This window comes from Pleurodeles waltl, chromosome 3_1, assembly GCF_031143425.1.
Source record: "Pleurodeles waltl isolate 20211129_DDA chromosome 3_1, aPleWal1.hap1.20221129, whole genome shotgun sequence".
Lineage (NCBI taxonomy): Eukaryota > Metazoa > Chordata > Amphibia > Caudata > Salamandridae > Pleurodeles > Pleurodeles waltl.
The window spans coordinates 550481979-550504735 of record NC_090440.1 but is presented as its reverse complement, the minus strand read 5'-3'; the positions used below and the strand labels follow the sequence as shown (position 1 = coordinate 550504735).

The window sequence follows — 22757 nt, the reverse complement described above, 5'->3', positions numbered from 1 at the left end:
CGCTGGGTGGAAGGAAATTTGTGGCTCCTCTCAGATTCCAGAACTTTCTGCCACAGAAATGTGAGGAACATGTGTTTTTTTAGCGAAATTTTGAGGTTTGCAAAGGATTCTGGGTAACAGAACCTGGTCCGAGCCCCGCAAGTCACCCCTCCTTGGATTCCCCTAGGTCTCTAGTTTTCAGAAATGCACAGGTTTGGTAGGTTTCCCTAGGTGGCGGCTGAGCTAGAGGCCAAAATCTACAGGTAGTCACTTTGCTAAAAACAGCTCTGTTTTCTGTGATATGTCCACGTTGTGTTTTGGGGTATATCCTGTCGCGGGCGCTAGGCCTACCCACACAAGTGAGGTATCATTTTTATCGGGAGACGTGGGGGAACGCTGGGTGGAAGGAAATTTGTGGCTCCTCTCAGATTCCAGAACTTTCTGCCACAGAAATGTGAGGAACATGTGTTTTTTTAGCCAAATTTTGAGGTTTGCAAAGGATTCTGGGTAACAGAACCTGGTCCGAGCCACACAAGTCACCCCTCCTTGGATTCCCCTAGGTCTCTAGTTTTCAGAAATGCACAGGTTTGGTAGGTTTCCCTAGGTGGCGGCTGAGCTAGAGGCCAAAATCTACAGGTAGTCACTTTGCTAAAAACAGCTCTGTTTTCTGTGATGTGTCCACGTTGTGTTTTGGGGCATATCCTGTCGCGGGTGCTAGGCCTACCCACACAAGTGAGGTATCATTTTTATCGGGAGACGTGGGGGAACGCTGGGTGGAAGGAAATTTGTGGCTCCTCTCAGATTCCATAACTTTCTGCCACAGAAATGTGAGGAACATGTGTTTTTTTAGCCAAATTTTGAGGTTTGCAAAGGATTCTGGGTAACAGAACCTGGTCCGAGCCACACAAGTCACCCCTCCTTGGATTCCCCTAGGTCTCTAGTTTTCAGAAATGCACAGGTTTGGTAGGTTTCCCTAGGTGGCGGCTGAGCTAGAGGCCAAAATCTACAGGTAGTCACTTTGCTAAAAACAGCTCTGTTTTCTGTGATGTGTCCATGTTGTGTTTTGGGGCATATCCTGTCGCGGGTGCTAGGCCTACCCACACAAGTGAGGTACCATTTTTATCGGGAGACTTGGGGGAACATAGATTAGCAAAACAAGTACTATTGCCCCTTGTCTTTCTCTACATTTTTTCCTTCCAAATATAGGAGTGTGTGTAAAAAAGACATCTATTTGAGAAATTCCCTGTAATTCACGTGCTACTATGGTCACCCCGGAATTCAGAGATGTGCAAATAACCACTGCTCCTCAACACCTTATCTTGTGCCCTTTTTGGAAATGCAAAGGTTTTCTTGATAGCAATTTTTTACTCCTTATATTTCAGCAAATGAATTGCTGTATACCCGGTATAGAATGAAAACGCACTGCAGGGTGCAGCTCATTTATTGGCTCTGGGTTCCTCGGGTTCTTGATGAACCTACAAGCCCTATATATCCCCGCAACCAGAGGAGTCCAGCAGACGTAACGGTATATTGCTTTCGATAATCTGACATTGCAGGGAAAAGTTACAGAGTAAAACGTAGAGAAAAATTGATGGTTTTTTCACCTCAATTTCAATATTTTTCTTTTTCAGCTGTTATTTTCTGTAGGAAACCCTTGTAGGATCTACACAAATGACCCCTTGCTGAATTCAGAATTTTGTCTACTTTTCAGAAATGTTTAGGTTTCTGGGATCCAGCATTGGTTTCATGACCATTCCTGTCACTGACTGGAAGGAGGCTGAAAGCACAAAAAATTGCACAAATGGGGTATGCCCCAGTAAAATGCCAAAATTGTGTTGAAAAATTGGGTTTTCTGATTCAAGTCTGCCTGTTCCTGAAAGCTGGGAAGCTGCTGAGTTTAGCACCGCAAACCCTTTGTTGATGCCATTTTCAGGGGAAAAACCACAAGCCTTCTTCTGCAGCCACTTTTTCCAATTTTTTTGAAAAAAACGAAATTTTCACTGTATTTTGGCCAATTTCTTGGCCTCCTTCAAGGGAACCCACAAAGTCTGGGTACCTCTAGAATCCCTAGGATGTTGGAAAAAAAGGACGCAAATTTGGCTTGGTTAGCTTATGTGGACAAAAAGTTATGAGGGCCTAAGCGCGAACTGCCCCAAATAGGCAAAAAAAGGCCCGGCACAGGAGGGGGAAAAGGCCTGGCAGCGAAGGGGTTAATGGCCTCTGCACCATGATTAATGTGCATACATGCGTGATGTGTGGCAACACTGAAGACGTCATAGAATAATGATGACTTATGCATGCATGATGATGCGTGTGTGAGTATGCATCGTTGCACTTTTTTCCAATGCAGTTCAATTTTTTTTTATATTTGCCAATGCTGAACAGGTCTGTTTTGCCAAAGCCGAAAGGTTTTACCTACTGGCTTTGCTAGTGCTTGCTTTACATAGGAGGTTTGTTTTTTTTAGATATAATCCCTAAATAGCTGAAATTAAATATTTTCCTAACTGGTCTCTTATCGCTGTGTTTCATTTTACTCACCTATTAACTTATCATTCAAACGATCCCCCTTTCACTCACTTGCACCATGCCATGCTCACTGATCTCTAACTTATGCTTTTATTTATTTGCTGCCTCAGCTGCTTGGCACACGCTCTATTGTTTGCCTGCTCACCTTTTCACTCTTGTCCAGTACATTGTGAGGCCCCTCACATAGCCGTCTCAATAGTCCACATATAAATGTTCTACCTCCCTCCGTAGTCAGTAGCTATAGCAGACACATCAGGCCCTGCTTCCCAGCTCATAATCCTTTCTCCATACAGAAAAGCTACTGCACAGATTGCAAGCACCGCTGCCAAGATGTAACCCAACGTCAACTGTTAGAGATGCGATACATCTTGCTTTGTTGCCCAGTTGTGAATCAGATTCCTTCTTGTTTGCAGGAGCCGAAGTGTTGTCCAGGTCAATGCCAGCATTACGTTTGAACCTGCCAAGATCAATATCTTCAACAAGGACTGCCGACGGAATGGGAAGGAAGTCACCTGCATGGCTGCCTTAATCTGCTTCATGCCCATATTCAGATCACCCCATTTTCGAAGCCACAGCTTGGGTGAGTGAGCCCTTGCGTCCTCTCGCCTCGGTGACAACTCCATCCTTTGTGTCCTAACTTAAGGCATCCGCTCTACCAGAGGGGCCCCCGAGAGGCAATATGATTTAAGGGTGAAGCTGTAGGAAATGTGCCCTGTTGTTAGAATTGATCTAATCTAGTGACTAAGCTGTAGGCGTTGCACTCTAACTGTTAACATGGACGACGGTGATCCACCGGCTACGTTGGGGGAGAAGCAGACTACTGAATACATTGGTCTTGTGGCTTCACGACGGAGAAGAGATGCAGTGTTGTGGCTGCATCTGAGGAACTGAGGTATTTCAGTTATGTTGATAGAGATGTGGTGTCATGGTTTAGTTTCAGCAGATGGGATTTCTGACTAGGAAGATGGAAACATAATTTAGTGGTTGCACTACAAGTGCTGTGGTGTAGTTAATAGTTAGATAAGCTATTTTCTAGTTGTTATGCCGGAGAAGGAGTGGTCTATGGTTACACATGAGGAGACAGGAACTAGTGATTAAATTGGAATCTGTATGATAAAGTGGTTGATTTGAGGTAGACTAATTCTACGTAATGAACCTAATGACAATGTTGACTTCATCATCCTGGACCTTGTTTTGATGCTCTTGCTCCATCTACACATAGAGACAGATTTTTGTAATTAAAATATACAGAAGTACACCAGTTAGTGTTTTCCTCGCACAATAAACTATACTATCCCCCCAAATGACTACACGGATGTAAATGTTTGGTGATTTACTTCTTTCAGTTGTAGAAACCTTAAGAACGAACTAAAGTATCAAGGCATTTCTAAACAGCTGGTGTTTCTGAAACGTTAGTAGGGCTAGACGGTCTTATTCGGGCAGTGTGAGAATATTGGCACTGGTTGGCAGAGCGAGAAGCTGACGCTGGTGGGTAGAGTTAGAATTTGACAAAGGTATGCCATGTCTGATGCTGGCACAGTAGGCGATGTGAAGAAATGGCACCAGTGGGCGGTGTGATGAGCAAGCCATGAGAGCTCTGCATAAGCATCACCATGAATTCTGCCTGTCATTTAGAGAGGGATTCCGACACACTATGTAGTGTGCAAAAACCTCAATCAACCCCAGAAGTGTGTAGAAATTGATACAATACATAAACCGCTGGTGTTCCAGGTAATACTGTTTGCTCTTCGTCTCTGTCTGCCTCAGGCATGCTCGCGTCTGCATGTTTACATTCAAGCACTTCAAGAGGCTCAGGGTCCAGCTTTCCAAGGGCATTTGGCATGTATGTGTCATCAAATACCTTTGACTGAAGTTAGAAAAACAATCTCCTCAGAGCCTGAATACTACATCAAAAGGTTTGTCCGAGGTATTATATCCCTGTCTCTAAGTATTACGAATATTTGCTCATTTAAAAAACATGTTATCATCCCCTCTACTTGTGAGACAATACACACAACCATAAATTGGTGGGGCACCAGTGGGCTAACTTCAGCCATTGACAGGCAGCATCTGATTTTTTTTTTGTCTCTGCAGCCATTCAGTACAATGCCACCATAGATGAGCGCCGATATACTCCACGGGCAGTGCTGGACGAGAACAGCGACAAGCACACACAGAAGGTGGTGTCTGCAACTGCAGGTCGTGGCCACTGTGACCGGCTCCACTTCCATGTGCTGGTATGTGGAATGGGGGGGGGGGTGGAGTGACAAGTAAAGGGGAGGTCTATGTTCAGAAAATAGAGGACGCTAGTAGACTGATCATCAAAAAGCATGGTAGGAGATGAAACCACTGCAAAGCCAGTTCTGCTTCATCTTCATGTGAAGTGTGGGAGATGTACTTCGCGCAAGTACACATCACTTTTCATGTGCCGAATGATATCCGGAATCAGAGGTTTTACCTCCACCTTATCAACAATCAGTGCTATAGAAGGAAGAGATAAAGAATTGCAGAGCCAAAAAGAGGCCTATAAAAAGTAGTAGACCTGTATTAAGGTGTTTGAAGTGAAGGAAACTATTAGAAATAACAGCACTGACCTGGCCAGAGAATTGAAGACCGAAGTCAAAAATGAAACCCAGATGTTTAAATATGGACTAGGGGTTATGACAAAAGTCCATTTTGAGCGTCCTGTGGTCAATAGCCTACAGTTTCTTCTGTTCATCTAGAATCAACACCCCAGTTTTTCGGACATGGAATAGGAGCTAGTGGGAGCTCATCCATCCTTTGACCTCTCTCATGCATTACAGAAATGAGACTTGCAGATGCCGCTAGCTGTCTAGGTGCTGTGCAATCAACTATCATTGTCCTATATGAAGAAAAGGAGGCCAGAGGAATGGAACCACCTCTTCAAAGGCTCTTTGCTCTCATTAAAGAGATTAGGTGAGATTGCAGAACCCCATGGACCACCACTGATCGCTGCCTGGGGGTCAGAATAGAAAGGAGGTAAAGACATGTACTGAGACCTATTGGATAAAGAGGAAGAGAACCAGCTGTGGACAAGTCTCCCCATCCCAATCTCATGCAGTCTTTGCTTGTGCCGAGGCAGTGAAAATAACTGTGGCTCAATTAAACATTTTAAACAGATGGACTAGTAAACTCACTTTCACGCATTTACTTCTAAGTGCAAGAATAAGTTCCATACTATTACCACAATACAGCACGATTGACATGAGAAAATCATAGTTTACTGCCCAACAAATTGTAAGTAACAATTACTTTACACAAGGAAACCACTGTTCTAAGAATTCTTCAATGCAAATTTACTTTTCTGCACAGATGTAACAGCTTGCCGCCTCCGTTTGAATAAATGCCTTAAAAAAGCAATAGGTATGAAAAACGCCATCGCATTAACGTTACAAAAGGATGTGCAGAGTGTAGTATGCTATATACTACCACTGTTGAGGGGAGTCGGACATTCTGACCCACTTGAGGCTTCCTCTCTTATGAGTCATGGCAGCCCCTGACACTCAACAATGGTTATTAAGAGCATATTTCTCTCTGTGCATTACATATTATATATTGATGGTATAGGCCGACCGTGGAAAATGCTGCTGAGCGATCTTAAAGGATCAGGCACAGCAAATCATTTCTGGGCAGAGGTAGGGAGCATATAGATGGCCAATGGTAGGTGCCGAGTGCAGAGTGACCAAGGGTAATGTGCTCCTCACATGGCGCCTCGAGATTCTGGCTGGCTGTAGGTGGGGGCACAATTTGGAAAGAGTGCTTCAGTTTGAGCCTGTCCCCTGGCAGTGGTGGGCATGAAGGGCAGAGCACATTTTAATGGCTGTCAGATCTCCCGTGCAGGTGAGGTGAGGTGCGGCCTTGTCCCTGGCTGATGATAGGTGAAGGGTGCAGGGCAGCATCCCAGACTGTGGAACCCCTGGTGATGCTGGGGTGGGAGGTCTCGGGTTGGGCCTGGTCGGCATGAGGTGCAGCAGAGTGGCAGGGGTGTAGACGCTCAGCTGCCCCTCGGATGGAGTGCCCCGCCTCGGGATTTGTAAAGGTAGGTGGTAGGAGTGGGGCGGGAGCTCTAGGCACCTCGGGTGCTAGTGGGAGTAAGTGCTCTTATTGGAGCACTATCCCCTGCTGTTTGTATCAGGCACAAGGGCTGTGAAAGATCCGGCGCTGTTGGGATGGAGCGCCTCCCAGGAAGTTTTATCCCTAGGGTGTGGCTGCCTGCTTGTGCGGAGAAGAAAGTCTCTGAGCTTTAAAAACTCGGGCTGTGCCGGCACAGTTACGCTCTCTGAATGGCTGCATTGAATTTGACATTTTTTTTAGTCATCTCCTTTTTCCTTATCCCTTCCTTTTTTAATTCGTTTCTTTTCCTTTTAAACCCATTATTGTTCTTCTTTTCCCACGTTATTTGATTCTTTCTTCTTCTTACTTTCTTCTTTTTTCCATTTTACTTTTTTTCTCAAAGTCCCTGCCCCTTTTCTTTGTTCTTTCCTTGTCTTCTCTTTCCTTCTCTTCCCCAGCAATGATTCCTTCTACGAGCTGGATCTGCACCAAACCGCACTTCCTCCCTGATCAGTTCTGCCAAGGCTGACCTGCGTTCCTGCACATGCTGAGTCCGTCTGCGCCTTCTGCACGCTGCGGTGTAGGGTTTTTCGTGTTATTCCTGGAGCAGGATACGAAATGCCGGTCTATTTCTGTGTAATTTAAGGAGTCAGAAGCCAATGTGAAAACAGTATGGCCTTCTGAACGTCTACCGTAACCACTGCCAATGTTTCTGCGTGGCCTGTTGAGGGATTGGCCTCAGCGTCTTGAGCTTTGTGTAAGTTAGACTGTTTTCTTTTTAGTATGTGTAAATTTTAGTTTGCTTATTTACATAGTGCTGACACTGCCTACTGGCTGCATCTAAGCGCTGGCATAGAGAGAGAGGGAATGAGAGGAGACAGATGTGAGGAAAGTATACAAGAAGGCTAAACAATTGAAAGATGGGAACACTGGACCAGGGTCTCAGTGCAAGAGGTGAATATTTGGTCCTTTCTTATACTTTCAAAGCTTCTTGGAGACACAGTCAAATGAAGAAGTTCAAAAGGAGGTGATTTAAATGTCCTTGAACACACGTCTGCGCAGCCAACCTGGTGCGTCTGGTCAGTCGGGGAAAAGTATCAGTGAATGTAGGTTTCACTGTGTGTGGGGTATCGTTGGGTGTTGACATCAATAGGTACAGGTATCAATGGGTATGTGAATAGCAGGGTGATGCATTAAGGGATGTGGGTTTCACTGTGTGAAGATATTGAGCAATGGAATTCTTGGGTGTATCTTCTATGGATGTGGGTATTATTGAGTAACATCTATGGATGTAGGTTTCACTGGATTTGGCTAATATTGAGTGATGGCATTTATGGATGTAGGTTTCATTGCGTGCAGGTATCGTAAAGTGATGGCATCAATTAATGAAAGTTTCACTGTGTGAGCATTTCGTTGGGAGATGGCATCTATGAGATGTAGGTTTCAGTGTGCATGGGTACAATTGACAGAGGGCATTAATGAATGAAGGTTTGACTGGGTGTGGGTATCATTGCGTGATGTCAGCAATTGATGTAGATTTTAGTGGGTGTGATTCTCATTGAATGATACCATCACAAATAACACTCAAGGTTGTATATCTCAAAACATTTTGTAAAGTGTGGATCTTATCTGGTCTAAGGGTGAAAGCTTTCACCCATTCAAAGATGGCATGCTTCATCATAAGGCTGCTCCTTACCTGAGGCCATGCTAGGCAATGACCCACATGGAGAGAGCTCCTTAGGTGTCAAAATAGTAGAGGATTTTATGTGAGGAGTGGTGTAGGCATTTGGTTGGTTAGGTGCGTGGTGCAGAAAGAAAAATAAAGCTGTTAAAACTACCTCTTGTGAACTACTAATTTTAATTTGAAATGACCATTATATTTGCACAGACATACAGTTTTACTAATAAAACTATGCATTGCACAGGCGGAAATGTGTGGAAATTGCATCCCCTAGTGTAATGATTTGTTTTGGTCATATTAAAGTATTTGTTTCCAATACACTCCAGAACTAACAAAAATGTGCTTCATTTATGTTCCTAATTCTGATATATTCTGAAATACTTACATAGTTCATTTAAATGGTCTGTGCTAGAAAAAATAAACTCTTTCCTGCCTCGAGAATCCAGCAAGATTGTCACATAAATCCTCTCACTTTGAAGTCAGAGAAAGAAAAGTAAACAAGCACCCTCAGAATACAGTGGCTGGCATTTGACTTCTGACTTTGAATTTACAGAAAATGTGACAAGATAAGATTTAAGACCTGTTTACAGAAAAGCAGCACTTGGAAGGATACTGTAAACAAGGTTTGGGCAAGGGAAGGTACAAACTCAAGCTAGACAACCTAAAGCAAATTAAGCCAGCAGAATGCATTCTTAGGTCAGCTTTCTGACTGTCCTCAAGATGTCTTTAGAAAACCAGACAACTGTGCTGTCCGATAGACTGCAACCTAAAAAGACTGGGGGTTAAAACAACCCAACAGGAGAGATCAACATGTTTCTGCCTTATTATATACCCTTTAATGGGAGGAGTCTATGTGTTCTTCAGGACCAACCCCCCTTTCTGCTAACAATACCCAGGAAGTGAGTCAAAAATTAATAAAAGAAATGATACTAAAGTAGTGGAAGTCTGTCTGCGATTAGGGTTCATGGGCTGGAGAACCTGCACCTGTCAAGGAATAAAAAAACAGTGATTTAACATTGAAGAATGCAAGGTGTTATAACAATTTATTGATTTAGGTGTAGAGGGAGGGCTACCTTCAAATCAGGAAAGCTACACATGTGACACAGCAAACTTCAAGGTGGTCAGCTCAGTGTCTGTGTCAGGTGAACACAGCACACATTGTCAAACGCATGAAAACAGTTCTTACTTAAACTGAATTAGGTTGGGCCTAAACGTTGCCTCCATACGTGGCATGAGCAGTCTCTGTTTCCAAAGGATAAACATTATACCAGAAAATGAAGTAATGTGCAGCTGAACTAAAATTAATAGTCTACTAGGACGTAATTTTTAACAGATTAACTCACTCACTCTTATGATCTGTATGCACCACACCCCCCTCTTAGAAGATCTTCTACTATTTTCACACCTCTAGAGCTCCCTTCCATGTGGGTCATAGCCCATACTGATACGCTAACATGACCTCAGTGTGAGGAGAAGCCCCGTGATGAAGCATTCCACCTTTGGGTGGGTGAAAGCTTTCATCCTTTAAACATAGGGGTTCCACACTTTATGAAACTATTTGAGACATGCATACTGGAGTATGCTTTGCATAGTATTGATAATAGGAGAACACACTCCATGGTTCTTTCTCCCAGTTCCCTTTTTTATTACTAATTATTTTTGAGTGATGGCATTAATAGATGTATGTTTCACTGGGTGTGGTGATAGAGTCATGATGCATTAATGGGTGCAGGTTTCACTGAGAGTGGGGGAATGCATCAATGAATGAAGGTTTTACTGATTGTAGGCATTGATGGGTGAAGATATTAATGACTAGGTTTCATAGTGTGTCTGTATCAATGATCGTTGGGTGATGGCATCTATGGATGATGGTTTCACTGGGTGTAGATATTGTTGCTTGATGGCATTAGTGGATGTAGTTTTTATGGATTTGTGTGTCACTGGGTGATGGCATCAGTGAATGAAGGTTGCACTGGATGCGGGTATTGTTGAATGATGGCATCAACGGATGTATGTTTCATGGTGTTTTGATATCATTCATTGTTAGAAAATGCCATTAATGGCTGTTGACTCTCTGGGTGTAAGTATCATTGTTTGTTGGAATCTTTGGGATTTTTAGACATCTTGAGTGAGCATGATAATATTGATATCACTGTGTTCATATATCACTGTATGTAGCTGTAGGTGTAATTCAAGTTTAGTGTTACATGTTACTGTAAGTGTGTTCAGCTTTGGGTGGCATCCGGTATCATTGTTCTCATGAAAAGTTGGGGATATACTATTTCAGTAATTTAAAAGGTGCAGTTTTTAAAAAGTGTGATCTTGCAAGTATGATACCTTTAATAGGCTATCATATATTTTGGTTGCAGACGTTCAACATAACATAGATTTCTTCCATTTACAGTGATTGTATTTTAGGTAGCACTGACCTGGTTTTTGAAGTTTTGCCTACCTCCAGTTTTGTAGTATTTGTTGTCAAAAGCCCTATTGCATACGATACCAATGCTTTGCAAAGCTTAGGGTCAACTCACTGCTTTCCATTGGATGACTTTCATGTCAATCTCATTCCCTTGCTGCATATTCAATGTATTTCTGTCCCCCCGTTGTGTTTGTCCTCCCCTGTAGTGTAGCATCTTTACCATCCTTCTGATTGGATGACATTTATCATTCCACTGCTTATATTCAAGGACCCTTTTTCTTGCTCTTTCTGCACTCCTTGTGTGCATGTTTGTTCAGGCTCAATCCCTCAGATTCCAGCCCCCCCGTGCTCTCTGTGTTGCTCACTGCCACACCCCAAGATCGATGTTTTCCTCGCCCCTCCTGGCCGGCTTCTTTTTTGCTTTTTCAAGAAATAGATTTTTCAGTCCCTTAACCAGCAACTGCCTTGGTCTCCTGCCCTCCCAGTGCAGTGTTGAAATGTGTAGCTCTTCTAACAGAAGTGTTGTACACAACATCAACTACTGCATACAAACATGTGTGGTTGAGTGTTGGATATGGTGTAGGAGTTTTCAATGAAAACAAGTTCTTATATTTAGCAGCTGGAATTTTGTATCCCAGGGGCGACTTTGATTAAGGGTTGTAGGAGCACGATAGAGTTCAAGAGTACCCATAAGTTTCTGTCTCGGGCGCATGTGTTAGGTGCTCATGAGAAGTAAATGGCTGAAGGAAATGAGGTAGAAGCTGTGGAGATGGCTGTAAAAAGGACTTTCATTTAATGGAGTTCTGCATCCAGTCTTTAATGGCTTTAAGAATGGTCTGAAATTGTAAGTATTGCACTCAGAGATGTTGTATTGTATTTACCAGGAGCAGTATTACCAGTTAAAACAGTGCGCATTGCACAATAAGACACTTAGGGCCTCATTATGAATTTGGCGGAGGTGATTACTGCGTCACAAACGTGACAGGATATCCCATCCGCCGTATTACAAGTTCCATTATATCCTATGGAACTTGTAGGATATTGTTTATGTTTGTGATGGAGTAATCCCCCGCCAAACTAGTAATGAGGTCCTTAGTGTACAAGAGGTTTTGAAAAAGAGGGCGCAACTATAATGGTCAGAAGTTGGAGAGAAAGAAGAGTCAACAGACTGTTCTTTATGTAGGTCCAAAATGTTTCCAGACTAGAAACATTGTAGGGTAGGTGCCAGTGGAAAGAGAGCAGAGGCAGAGGAGGACACCTGAAGACAGTGCGAGGGGAGAAGGGATCGGAGTGGCACAGGGGAAACTGACAGGGTGTAATATGTGAATCAGCATCACAGGAGTTGATGTGTGTGGCAAGGGTGGTCGGTGTGAGCAGAGAGTAGACACAAGGGCCCAATAGAAGGTTACAGCTGGACAACATTTTTCAGGACATGTCAGAAGAAACCTGTTGGCTGTGAGCCTAAGCATGGTTACTTTGGAGAGAGGAGGTAGCATTGGGTAGTTTTTGTGGTGGAGATCTGCAGTTAGGTAGTCGCAACATGAAAAAGTTACCAAAGGTAAGTAACTTATTCATCAGAATTATGTATAAACTTAAGTGTAGCGTAACTGATATTAATGCACATTTTTGCTTGAATATGCAAAAGATCCCTCAGTCTTCTACCACTTCATATTTTTCTCCACATTGCTCTTTCATTTTTTGTCACTTTCTCCTTCTCCCTTTCCTCTTCTTGCTTCTTTGTTCTTATCTCCTTCTCATACCTATGCCTCCCCTTAGTGACATGTGCTGATGCATACTCTGCTAGTTTGGTATATTTGTGATCTTCCAAGCGTCCTCCTCTCGCATTCAAGGTTTGATCTTTGAGCTCGAAGAGTCCCCATTAACAACTTATAGCTTTGTATAAGTACATAATATAACGTATCCTTGGCGCTGCCCGGAGATTATTGTATTTGGGCTTCACTGCCTATGCGCACTTTTCACTGTCAATATTGATGTGGTGCATTACTTCTATTAGTAAATAGCTCTACTACCTCTATTAGGTGTTGATGAGTTTTGTGTGCATTTGTGAGTCTTAGAAGCTGCATTTTGTTGGGTGCATTGCTTTTCTTGATTTCTTCCCTCTCTCAACTTATTTTTATTCATTTATTTTAACTTCTTTTTGTAAGAGCCTGACACTTCCACACTGCTACCTGGCCACATTGTTCTTTGTGTGATTTCTTTATACTTTGTTCATTTTTTTTGTGAAGTCATGGTAACTGCACACAGCTACCTGGTCGCTTGTTTCAGTTTGTGTAACATCCCACAGAAACTTGTTTTTTTCAATTTGCCATTCCAAAATTGCCATCAGCCTTTTTGGAACGGTAAATTAAAGCAAAGCAAAAGTTCTGAATGGGCACCAGTGCATCAGTATTCATACACACCCAGGTCCACATACGGGCAGTCATTTTATAATGCTTTTTATATAATAAAAAACCATTCCAAAAGTGGCTGCCAATGCCTGCTCATGCCCGTGTGGCCTTCTTGGAATGCTTTTTATTTATAATAAACTAAAAGAAAAAGCATTTCAAAATGGCCTTGTTTCCTTACATATCAGCGACCATCTTGAAATTTTCTTTACTCAAGGAAAACAAATATTGACAAAGCCAGTAGGTTTGTGCCTGCTTTTCAGAGGCAGAGACTGTTGACTTTGATGACGCTTGTTTTCTAGAGGACAGAATTTCATAAGGAAATGTTTCAGGAAAATCACTGGCTTTCTGACATGTTGGCTCAGTTTGATTCTGTGTGTTAAATGTTGATATCATTGGCTCTGATTAGTATCAGAGATCATTAATGACTGATTCTGCATGACACCAGAATGTAACTGAATGTGTAAATGTACCTGTGTTTCACCAGGGTGTGTTTGGGTTTGAGCAAATTAATTTCATCAAGACTAGCTGTAATTGTAAGAAAGTGGAATATTATTTGACGTAGGTGAGAACCCATCTCAAGGACAAATCGCAACCCTTGTCAGGGTGAACCCTAAAAGTCACCTAATTAACCTGAGCTCAAAACCGTGGTAGCTATAGCACAAAGCAGAAGGGCTTAACTTAGGGCAATGTGTAAGGTATTCATGAAGTACCAAAACAGTAATGCAGTCCGATTACAAAACAATAAAAATCCCAAACCGAATTAGAAATATAGATTAACATTTAATAAACAAAATTACATCAAAATGACAAAATCCAGTAAGTTTGTCTGGAAATATGATTTTTTGTAAAGAAGGATAAATTGCCAATGGTAGTCAAGGGTCACAGTAGACAAGGACATAGGCACCATTTCACTCTGACCATGATTGATCATGAGTCAGACACACCCACCAGGTTAGTCCTGGTCAAAGCATTTACCTTCTGACTGTCCTTTAAGTCCCAATCCACTTTAGGAGTATACTTCTAAAGCTCCCCAGGACCTCAGGGGAGGCACTGAGACTCACAGGGTGTCCGACAGAGGTCAATATGGTCCAGTCCAGATCCAGTTGCCACTGATCAGCTAGATAATTGCAGAAAAAGGCTGCTTGCTGTGTTGTGTCCCTGTAGTTTAACAGGCCTAATGACCCTTAGAGTCCACTTCTTTTCTTGGGTACAAGAGAGAGCAGGTCCAGTCCTATATGTTTCTATTCAGGTAACAGACAGGAGGTTCAGTCCTCTTCTGATCGTCTTCAGGGCCAGGTGTCTTCTGAACTGGACACCTGGAGATGCCACATTAAAGCTTGGCAAGGGATAATGGGTGGGAATGGGTGGGAATAACTCATGGGCATACCCTGACCAATGGGGTAAATGCTCCTGGAGCCAGTCTTATCCACTTTAGACATTTTCAAGATGGCCACACTAAACGTGGGATCTGAGGGCTGAATTTTTTTGTGGAATGTTTACTATGATCATCCAAGTGCCCTTCTACATCTAACAACAAAATCCGGTTTGATGCAGCAATAGTACCCCCAATAAACCCAGAGACAGAAGTCTGGTAGAACAAAGAAGGGTTTTCAACAACCAAAATCTTTTTTTTTTTTTTTTTTGGCATTCTGTTTCCCTTTATTTCAAGTGCGCCTCCAGTGCTGTATGTAAATACCCCGCAGGCCTATCAAACAGGATCTGACGTCGTAATGTCAACAGGGCTATTCACAGCCCTGCATATAATCTCAACCCCCTGATATACCTCCGTAAAAAAATTATTGTCTAGAGATTTTCATTTTTATTTCGTGTTTTTGGATTATTAGTGAAGCAATTTAGGTTGCGTAAACATTGCTGATCCAGGCCGAATTTTTCTGGACGACATTTTTAAAAATTGCTGCTATGTTGCAGTGATGATGTAATATTTCAGGAACCATGAGACCTATATACTTCATTTTAGTGCCAAAACCGGTTTTGGGGGTCAAGTAGTCCTAAAGAGACAGAAAATTACTCCTCAGAGCAACTCTTCCGCCATTTTCCAAAATGGCAGCTATGATAGAGGAAAAAGAGGCATATATAGAAATGAAGCAAATAATAATGGTTTTTAATCCTTTAATGCATACACCAAACAATGTTTATGAAAAGAATATGAAAAAAATTATGTTTATCACTCTTGTTTTAGACACATTTTCATAGTTCACTTTATTTATTTGTTTCTGCAATTACTCGTGGTACATTCGCAGAATGTTGAACATTTGAGGAGAGCATATCGACAGGGACATCTTTTTGTAGCACAGGTTTTGCAAGTACATGTACTTGTAAGTTCTGTTTGTAGAGGATTTAGAAACTTTGTAGGTTTTAGCACCCCATCAGTATCTTTCCAACCAAATACACATGGATCTTCCTCTACCTATTCATGATCCAAAACAGTTACACATCTGATGAAGTAGAACACTCTTTTAATGTGTCCATGCACAGAATATGATGTCGGTTGAGGGTCACTTAGCAGGACCGATTTCTTGAATTCACTGTACCAGAGATCGCCAAATGTGTGACAGTCAGAACTTCACACGCATAAGGTATTTTTATACATCTTTAAAGTCACATTCTTCTTCTGTCTCAGCAAATCCTTATAGAAACTTAACAGGTTCAGCAGCTAAAGCTCCAAGCTTTGTTCCAAACAAATCTCTCCTGCTTCAGTTCTGCATATATTTTTCGATCCATGTTCCAGGCAGTGCATAATTTGTAAATAAAAATGCACAGGTGCTCAAAGCCCTCCTCTTAAACAGGCAGCTGCTGCAATTAAATGTGTGAGCACAAAATACTGAGGCAGCATAATTCTGGAGCCATCTTAGGCCTCTTCAATCCATGTAATGCCACTCCCTGCCCCTTCAGCTCACTCTTGCAGGTTTCTGCTTTCTCCCATTGTGACACCTTTTCATTTTTCTCTTCCTTCATCCTTCCCATATGTGTCTTTTGCTCACAGTAAATGCTTGAGGCAGAAAAATAAGTGCCAGACCTTAAAAATAAGTGCTGGTACGCCACACCAGAAACAACAATCACAAGTTAAGCACTGCTTCCATGACATCTAGTCGACGTGCCTTTATATAGTTATCCACATGTTTGGTCACAAAGTTGTGAAGTTGCACAGGCTCAGTCGTTTCAAAGGGGTTTGCTTGCTGCTGCATGAAATAAAGAAAGTTGTCTCTTTCCCACAAGTGTGTGTTGAGGAACAGTTTCACGATGGTCCATTCATTTTGTATTTGTCACTGCTCTGAAAACATTGCAAATAGAAAGGACTTCATGGTTAACTAGCTGCCATTTAGCAACATATTCACTTTTACCTATCTGACCAACAATTCCACTGGTGCTTTTCTGTGACCTCTGGATTGTCTGTTCCAGTTTCATATCTGGAGCCACAGTATTGAACTTTCCCTCTCTGTCTTTTACCAAAATGTCTTTGAATGAATTTTCTGAAGAGGTATTGTGTTTCAACCTCTAGCTTCTTCACTCTTTTCAAATACCAGGATCCATGTCTCAGGTAGTTTATGCAACTGCATTCATGAAACACAGTAGTCGGTGACTCCACCATCTTCACGTGCAGCTCCCAATCACCTTACGGATCAGCATGTACCAAGGTTTTCACTAGAGCTTTCATGTGTAAAACATTCCCTCAGTACATCCAAAGTTTTAATTTTTCTTCACATTCTTTCCCAAACTCTACAAACTTGGTTTTCTGACTTTGAACTGAGAGTATTGGTCAATGCCTTGCTTGTATTTTGTTTTTTGAATGAAGTGCCCCCTGTATCTTCTTCTCTTCCTGGATAAGATATGCAAAACCTAATTTGTCACTCTTGTTCCAGAAAGCATTCCAACGCAATGTTTCTATAGCCTCAGATATGATGTACATACCTTGTAACGAACGAACATAATGACTTCCGCCAATACTGACTGAACAGTTTTGTTTCCAATGATTTGATCCTCAATAAGTGCATTGTCTATGCCACATCCACTGAGATCACTTCCTGCACACTGCAAAGCAAGTTTTGTCATGTCGAAGATGCCCATCATTGGATGAAGATCATCAAATTCTACTGGATTACTCATGAAAATGTCAGCTACAATATGAAAAACACCTTCATTCCATAAAATTGTCAGGATAGTCTGGTATTCAAGCTAAGCATGCGTATTTTGGAAAAAAATTTAGATCGGTGTATACTGTTGCGTAGTATGTGACAGGAGATGGTATTACTGGTAAAAAAACAACATTCTTCAGACAACAGCAGGCATTCTTGTTGACTCCCATGATTTGCTGAGCTCTGTGGCATCGCAACATTTGTCATTAAGTCCAAAATCTAAATCTTTCACGTATCTTAAAATAGTTCCTGTTGATTTTACTGCATCCTGTGATCTTATTTTGGCAGCAAGAAGTTCAGGAGTCAAATCAGCTGAGAACACCATAAACGGCTCATTCTTTTTGTTAGACCGACAGAAACAAATTCTGTCATTGTACATTCTTACCAAAAAAAATCGTAAATTCATTATTATGGATCAGTACAGTTTCATCAATGTTTACCATTATTTCCCTGATTTCACTGAGTGTGAACTTGTAGCCAGCACTCAAGAGTGGCTTTAAAACTTAATTTACTTTTTCAAAGAGTGCAAACTTAACTGAGGGCTGTGGTTACGTTGCTGATGGGAGCTCATTGACAATTCATATTGTTCAATGTATGCATGCATGCAGTTCGGGTAGGCATAAAAATCCTCTGGATAAACATTAATCTCACTGTTTTAGATCAGCTACTCGGCTGGAAACTATATCTGGGAAGAAACTAGCTGCAGATAAAAACATGTTTGCTCTTTTAGACTCAAATACTCTGGCCCTTGTTCTGGCTAAACCACAGATAACATGTTGAAGATACTCTGCTTTCTGATCAGTTGTTGGATGTCGACGAGGAGTAGCCATCCATCCTCTAGGTGGATGGCCATTAGGTTTGGTTGTTGTTGCTTTCTCAGAAGACTCGGATTCTTATTGTGATTCACTGATTTCTTAAATTTTGGGGCATTTTTTTTCCTGGCTTTTTTAAATTGTATACAACTTGTAGCACTTGTTGTTACAGTGATAAAATATTTGATCCTCTTTACCTAACAGCTTCAATCTTTTGTGAACTTCGTCTTGCTGTATTTCTGCAACATCTCGAACTCTCTTCTGTGGAGCCGCAGTTGATGTTAGCTTTTCTTTCAGATTAGTTTAGCATATGATACATTTTTCTTTTTTGAAAGAGTCCTCAGATTTTGTAGTTAGCAACGCTCTGTCAGGAGGTAAAGATCCTCTGCTATCACCTGCTTTGCTGATGTTTACAAATTTGAATCAACGGAAAACCTGAAACAGAAGCAATATCAAAATAAATTACCAATATGACTAAAACACATCACTATAAAGATGCCATTTTGGAAAATGGCAGAAAGGTTGCTCTGAGGAGTTTTTTCTGTCTCCATAAGTCTACTTGACCCCTAAAACCTGACGCTAAAATGAAGTATATTGGTCTTGTGGTTCCTGAAATATACCATCAGCACTGCACCACATCCTCCATTTTTTAAAATGCTGTCCAGAAAAAATGGGCCCGGATCACTAATGATTACCCAAGCTAAATTACTTCTCTACTGATACAAAAACACAAATCAAAAACAAAATTTCTTTACGGAGGTATATCAAGGAACCAGGACTAACATTCTGTTAGATTTCGAGGAGTCATCTCTGCCTATTCTGCTCAGCTTATTGTTTGCTCTTGGGAAGCATGTCACACCTTTTCAAACATGAATTACTAGCTAGCAGAAGTGGGTGAGCAGATGTACATTTAGCCTCCAAGAACTTCAGGCAGGGAAAAGAAAACTCTCTAAAAGTTACTTTCCCTTAATATTTCGAAAAATCCAGGTTGCAAAAATGGATTTTTACTAATTATCAAAATAATGATTAAAAATAGTTGTTTAAATATTTTTCTCACTTGTCCCATTCCCGAGATACAGTATTAAGACTTTAATCTGTACTCTGGTTTTTACATAAGACATTCTAGTCACTGTAAGGACATGTCAGCTTTAAATATTTGCATGTCATATTTTTACATTTCATTCACCCTGACTTTTGGGCTCCAAGGCCTACCTAGAGGTGACTCATTAATATTTAAAAGTGAGGTTTTGACCTGTGAAAAGGATGTATTTTGACAGGTCGAACTGTAGTCTTTAGACTGCCACAGTCAGGCTACCATGAAAGGCCTGAAGCCATGTTTTACACTGCCAATTTAGTGAATGGCACATTAGGTGCTGCAGTCCACTAGAAACATTTAACTTACAGGTTCTAGATACATTTTGTAGCATATACTAGGGATTTACAGATAAGTTAAATATACCATTTGGAAATATACCAATTCATTCAGGTTTATAAGGGGAACACATGCACTTTGCTACTGTTTAGCAGGGGTAAAGTATACAGTGTTGTAAACCCAGCAAAAGGCAAGGTGCAGCAGGATGAAATCCAACAAAAGACAAAAAACCTGGGGTCGACCATGCAGAAAAAGGCGGATTTCCTGCAGTAATTATGCATAATCCACCTCATCTACTGGTATGAGAATATATGGATGTCTTACGTTTGTGAATCAGCTTTGTTTAGATTGGGGGAACACAATCTTCTTGTGCATTTGTGCCTCTGTTGTAATGATTAATTTGATCTGGGAATCTGTCTCATCTCACATCTCTGTTTCTCCTTTAGGACACAGCTGATTATGTGAAGCCTATCACCTTTTCGCTGGAGTATGAACTGGTTTACCCAGATTCCGGGCCCATTCTGGAAGATGGTTGGCCGACGTCCATCCGAGTCTCTGTATGTTGTTTCCTTTTATCTTGTTTGTTTGTGTGATTGCTTTGTATAGTCCTATATAGAGCACCCTCCACAGCTTGTTAGAGTCAGTGTTAGAGGATAGTCTGTGAAAATGACATCACACTGCAGGGGACTATGCTTCTACTGCATTCATTAATCTAAATTAAATGCAAACAGAGCATAACTTGTATGTTTCAGTTCCTTCGGAATTCATTCCTTTGGCATGTGCACTTCAGTGGCTACCTCGTGGCAACCCTTTCCCGAAGCAGGATTGTTGCTTTTCTTCATATGTCTATATTACAACTTCTAGAGAGAAACCATTGGCCCTGCACTTTCTCTTGGGGCTTTGAGCTACCGATAAACTTTCTTATGAGCAGACACTGCAACAGAGTTAACTGGTGAACAAAGTTTATATCTTTTCCTAATTTTAAGTTGGATGCCAACCTTGTTTTGAAGAAAAAGTCCTAAAGATGTGCACTTTAGACCATAAATGATCTCCATCTTTGAATTCAGGAAAAGCAAGCAAAAACCTCAATGCTGAGCCGAGTCTGACACATGCCCTACATTTTATAAACTTTTTCCTAATTAAATTTTGGGGGTCGATGTCATAAAGCACTTGATGCATAAAACATGCAATCTTAAATGTATAATTGTGTGATGTCCAACCACCGCAGTTAGCTAAGCCTAGCAGAAACTGAGTGAAATTTGTTTGGCTGAAGCAAACTCCAGAATGACACATTCTGCATGAGCTTCCGTCCATAGATGTTTTTTGAAAGGCCAGGGGATGTAGTATGAGTATGACGGAAATTGAAGCCAGACTGAATTAACCCAATTATTAGCACAATTGTTTTAGAGAAGGTATGAAAAGGAAATGACAGTTTTACACGATTCTGTCCACCTGAGTAGGTCCCACGCAAGGGCACATTGAATTCAACCAAGTACTTTAAACAAAAGGAATATAAATATTTCGTGTCTGCAGTATTTCTCGCTCAGTGGATTAATTGTAAGTAATTGTTGCTCACCCACCATCATACAAATGTGAGTGCCTGATGGAAACAGGTATTTTCCTTCCACTTCAGACTATGGATGTCAAATTGGATATGCATATTATCTGCATATCAGTGAAACCTGAGATTAAATTCATGCAGCATGCAGGGCAGAGATACAAATGAAAAAGACAGGGGAACAAAGAAGAACCTGGTGGATCCCCCAAAAGACCAGCTTTAACGATCAGTTTAAACGCCCTGCCTCAATTCTTTCTGAAAGAAAATTTAATTTGACAAAGTGCCGGTTCTTGCATAGAGCAGTCAGCTAGGTGCTGCAGAAGACTCCAATGGCCAGTGCTATGAAACTCTCTTGCCAGATCAAATGAAAGCAGCATCCTGACACCACATCAGATCCTCAACTGCAAAGGTGATTACAATGACCTCCATGTCCACACCAGAGTGAAAACCTGCATATTGCTATTGAGAAGGCTTTCATTTCCACAAAAGTCTGTAGATGAGTAGATGTTGCTCTTTGCAGCACTCTGTTTGGCGTTGTATGAATGAAATTGGCTTAAAATGGTTTTATCATTAGTGTCTAAGAATTTTTGTGAAGCTGAGTAAACAGTCCATACCTCGGTCTATCCAACCCAGAGATCCTAATCTCTTTAACCTTTAAATATAAACAACACATCCAATGCTTTGAACTATTCAAATACCTGGGTCATATTCCAAATGGCCAATTTTTGGAATGTAATGAGGGGCATATGCTAAAGAAATGTATCCTTCTGGTCACTATACTGGGATCACCACCAGTAGTATTAATACTCTCTGAAAGCCGGGAGTGGTTTGATAACACGTCTTTGTCTCCTATAAATAAACCTTATGACTAAATATCAACCCACAGGCCTGATGTACGAAATTTAAAAAGAAAGGTTTATTGTTTTTTTAAAGCTTATTTGAGAGCTGGCAGTGGTCCCTGGATCGCTGCCTACTCTTCTACAACATATTTTTTTACTTTCACATAGGGAAAGGGGTGGAAAGGGGACTCATTTTTGTTGTGAATGTGTTACCACCGCAACTGGGGAATCAGTAACTGTTCAATGTTATTCAACTGGATTACGGTCCTAAAACATTGATGTGTTAGAAACATGTCCCTTCCAAGTAGCAATTTGTTATGGGTTTCTAACCCCATTTTGTGACTTGGGTTTAGTGCATAATGGGTAGAGAACATAAGCATTAGCTATTTAGCAGTCACAGTCCCAGTGATTTTGCAAATCAAGGGCTTTGCCAAAAAGCTTGTCATAGCTCGTACTCCAATTAAAAGAATAAAAGTAATTCAGTGTGGTGTTCCAGCTGGAGTGTTCCAGCTTAGTATACCTGGAACTCCCTCCCACCCACTCTACCCATAAATTCCATAAGTTCAGAATGAGGTGGCATGGTTGCTTATGAGTGAGAATGGGAACCAGCTATGTGGACTTCTCAGCGTGACTACCTAAAATCCACTCGCTCTGGGGACAAGTATACTATGCAGATAGGATACTGGACACAGGGGTCAAAGTATCTCTCAATTCCTTTAGCCACGTTCATCCAACTATATTTTGGAGGTGTGACCCTGTCTTTAGACTAGAGTCATTTTCAGCTAACAATGGTTGTGTAGGAAGATGTTGACAATCGTTGGCTGGAATCAGTTTTTGGAATAGGCTGCTTTTGACCATTCGCCAAATGCAAGATTGTTTACATTGCTGAAAGAAAGCAGAACATTTCATTAACGTTTTCCAAAGGCCTCTATTAG

At 41.4% G+C, this 22757-nt stretch overlaps 1 protein-coding gene across 4 annotated transcripts in view; it reads left to right on the top strand.

Annotated features, from left to right (window-relative positions):
* Positions 1-22757, top strand: part of ITGA11 (integrin subunit alpha 11) — a 574736-nt gene that overhangs the window by 375986 nt on the left and 175993 nt on the right. For all 4 annotated transcript variants that reach the window (XM_069222912.1, XM_069222911.1, XM_069222913.1 and 1 more), the window contains 3 exons: positions 2919-3085; positions 4600-4742; positions 19872-19982. In XM_069222912.1, the coding sequence (XP_069079013.1) occupies positions 2919-3085; positions 4600-4742; positions 19872-19982 (421 nt within the window). The remainder of the gene's footprint in view (positions 1-2918; positions 3086-4599; positions 4743-19871; positions 19983-22757) is intronic.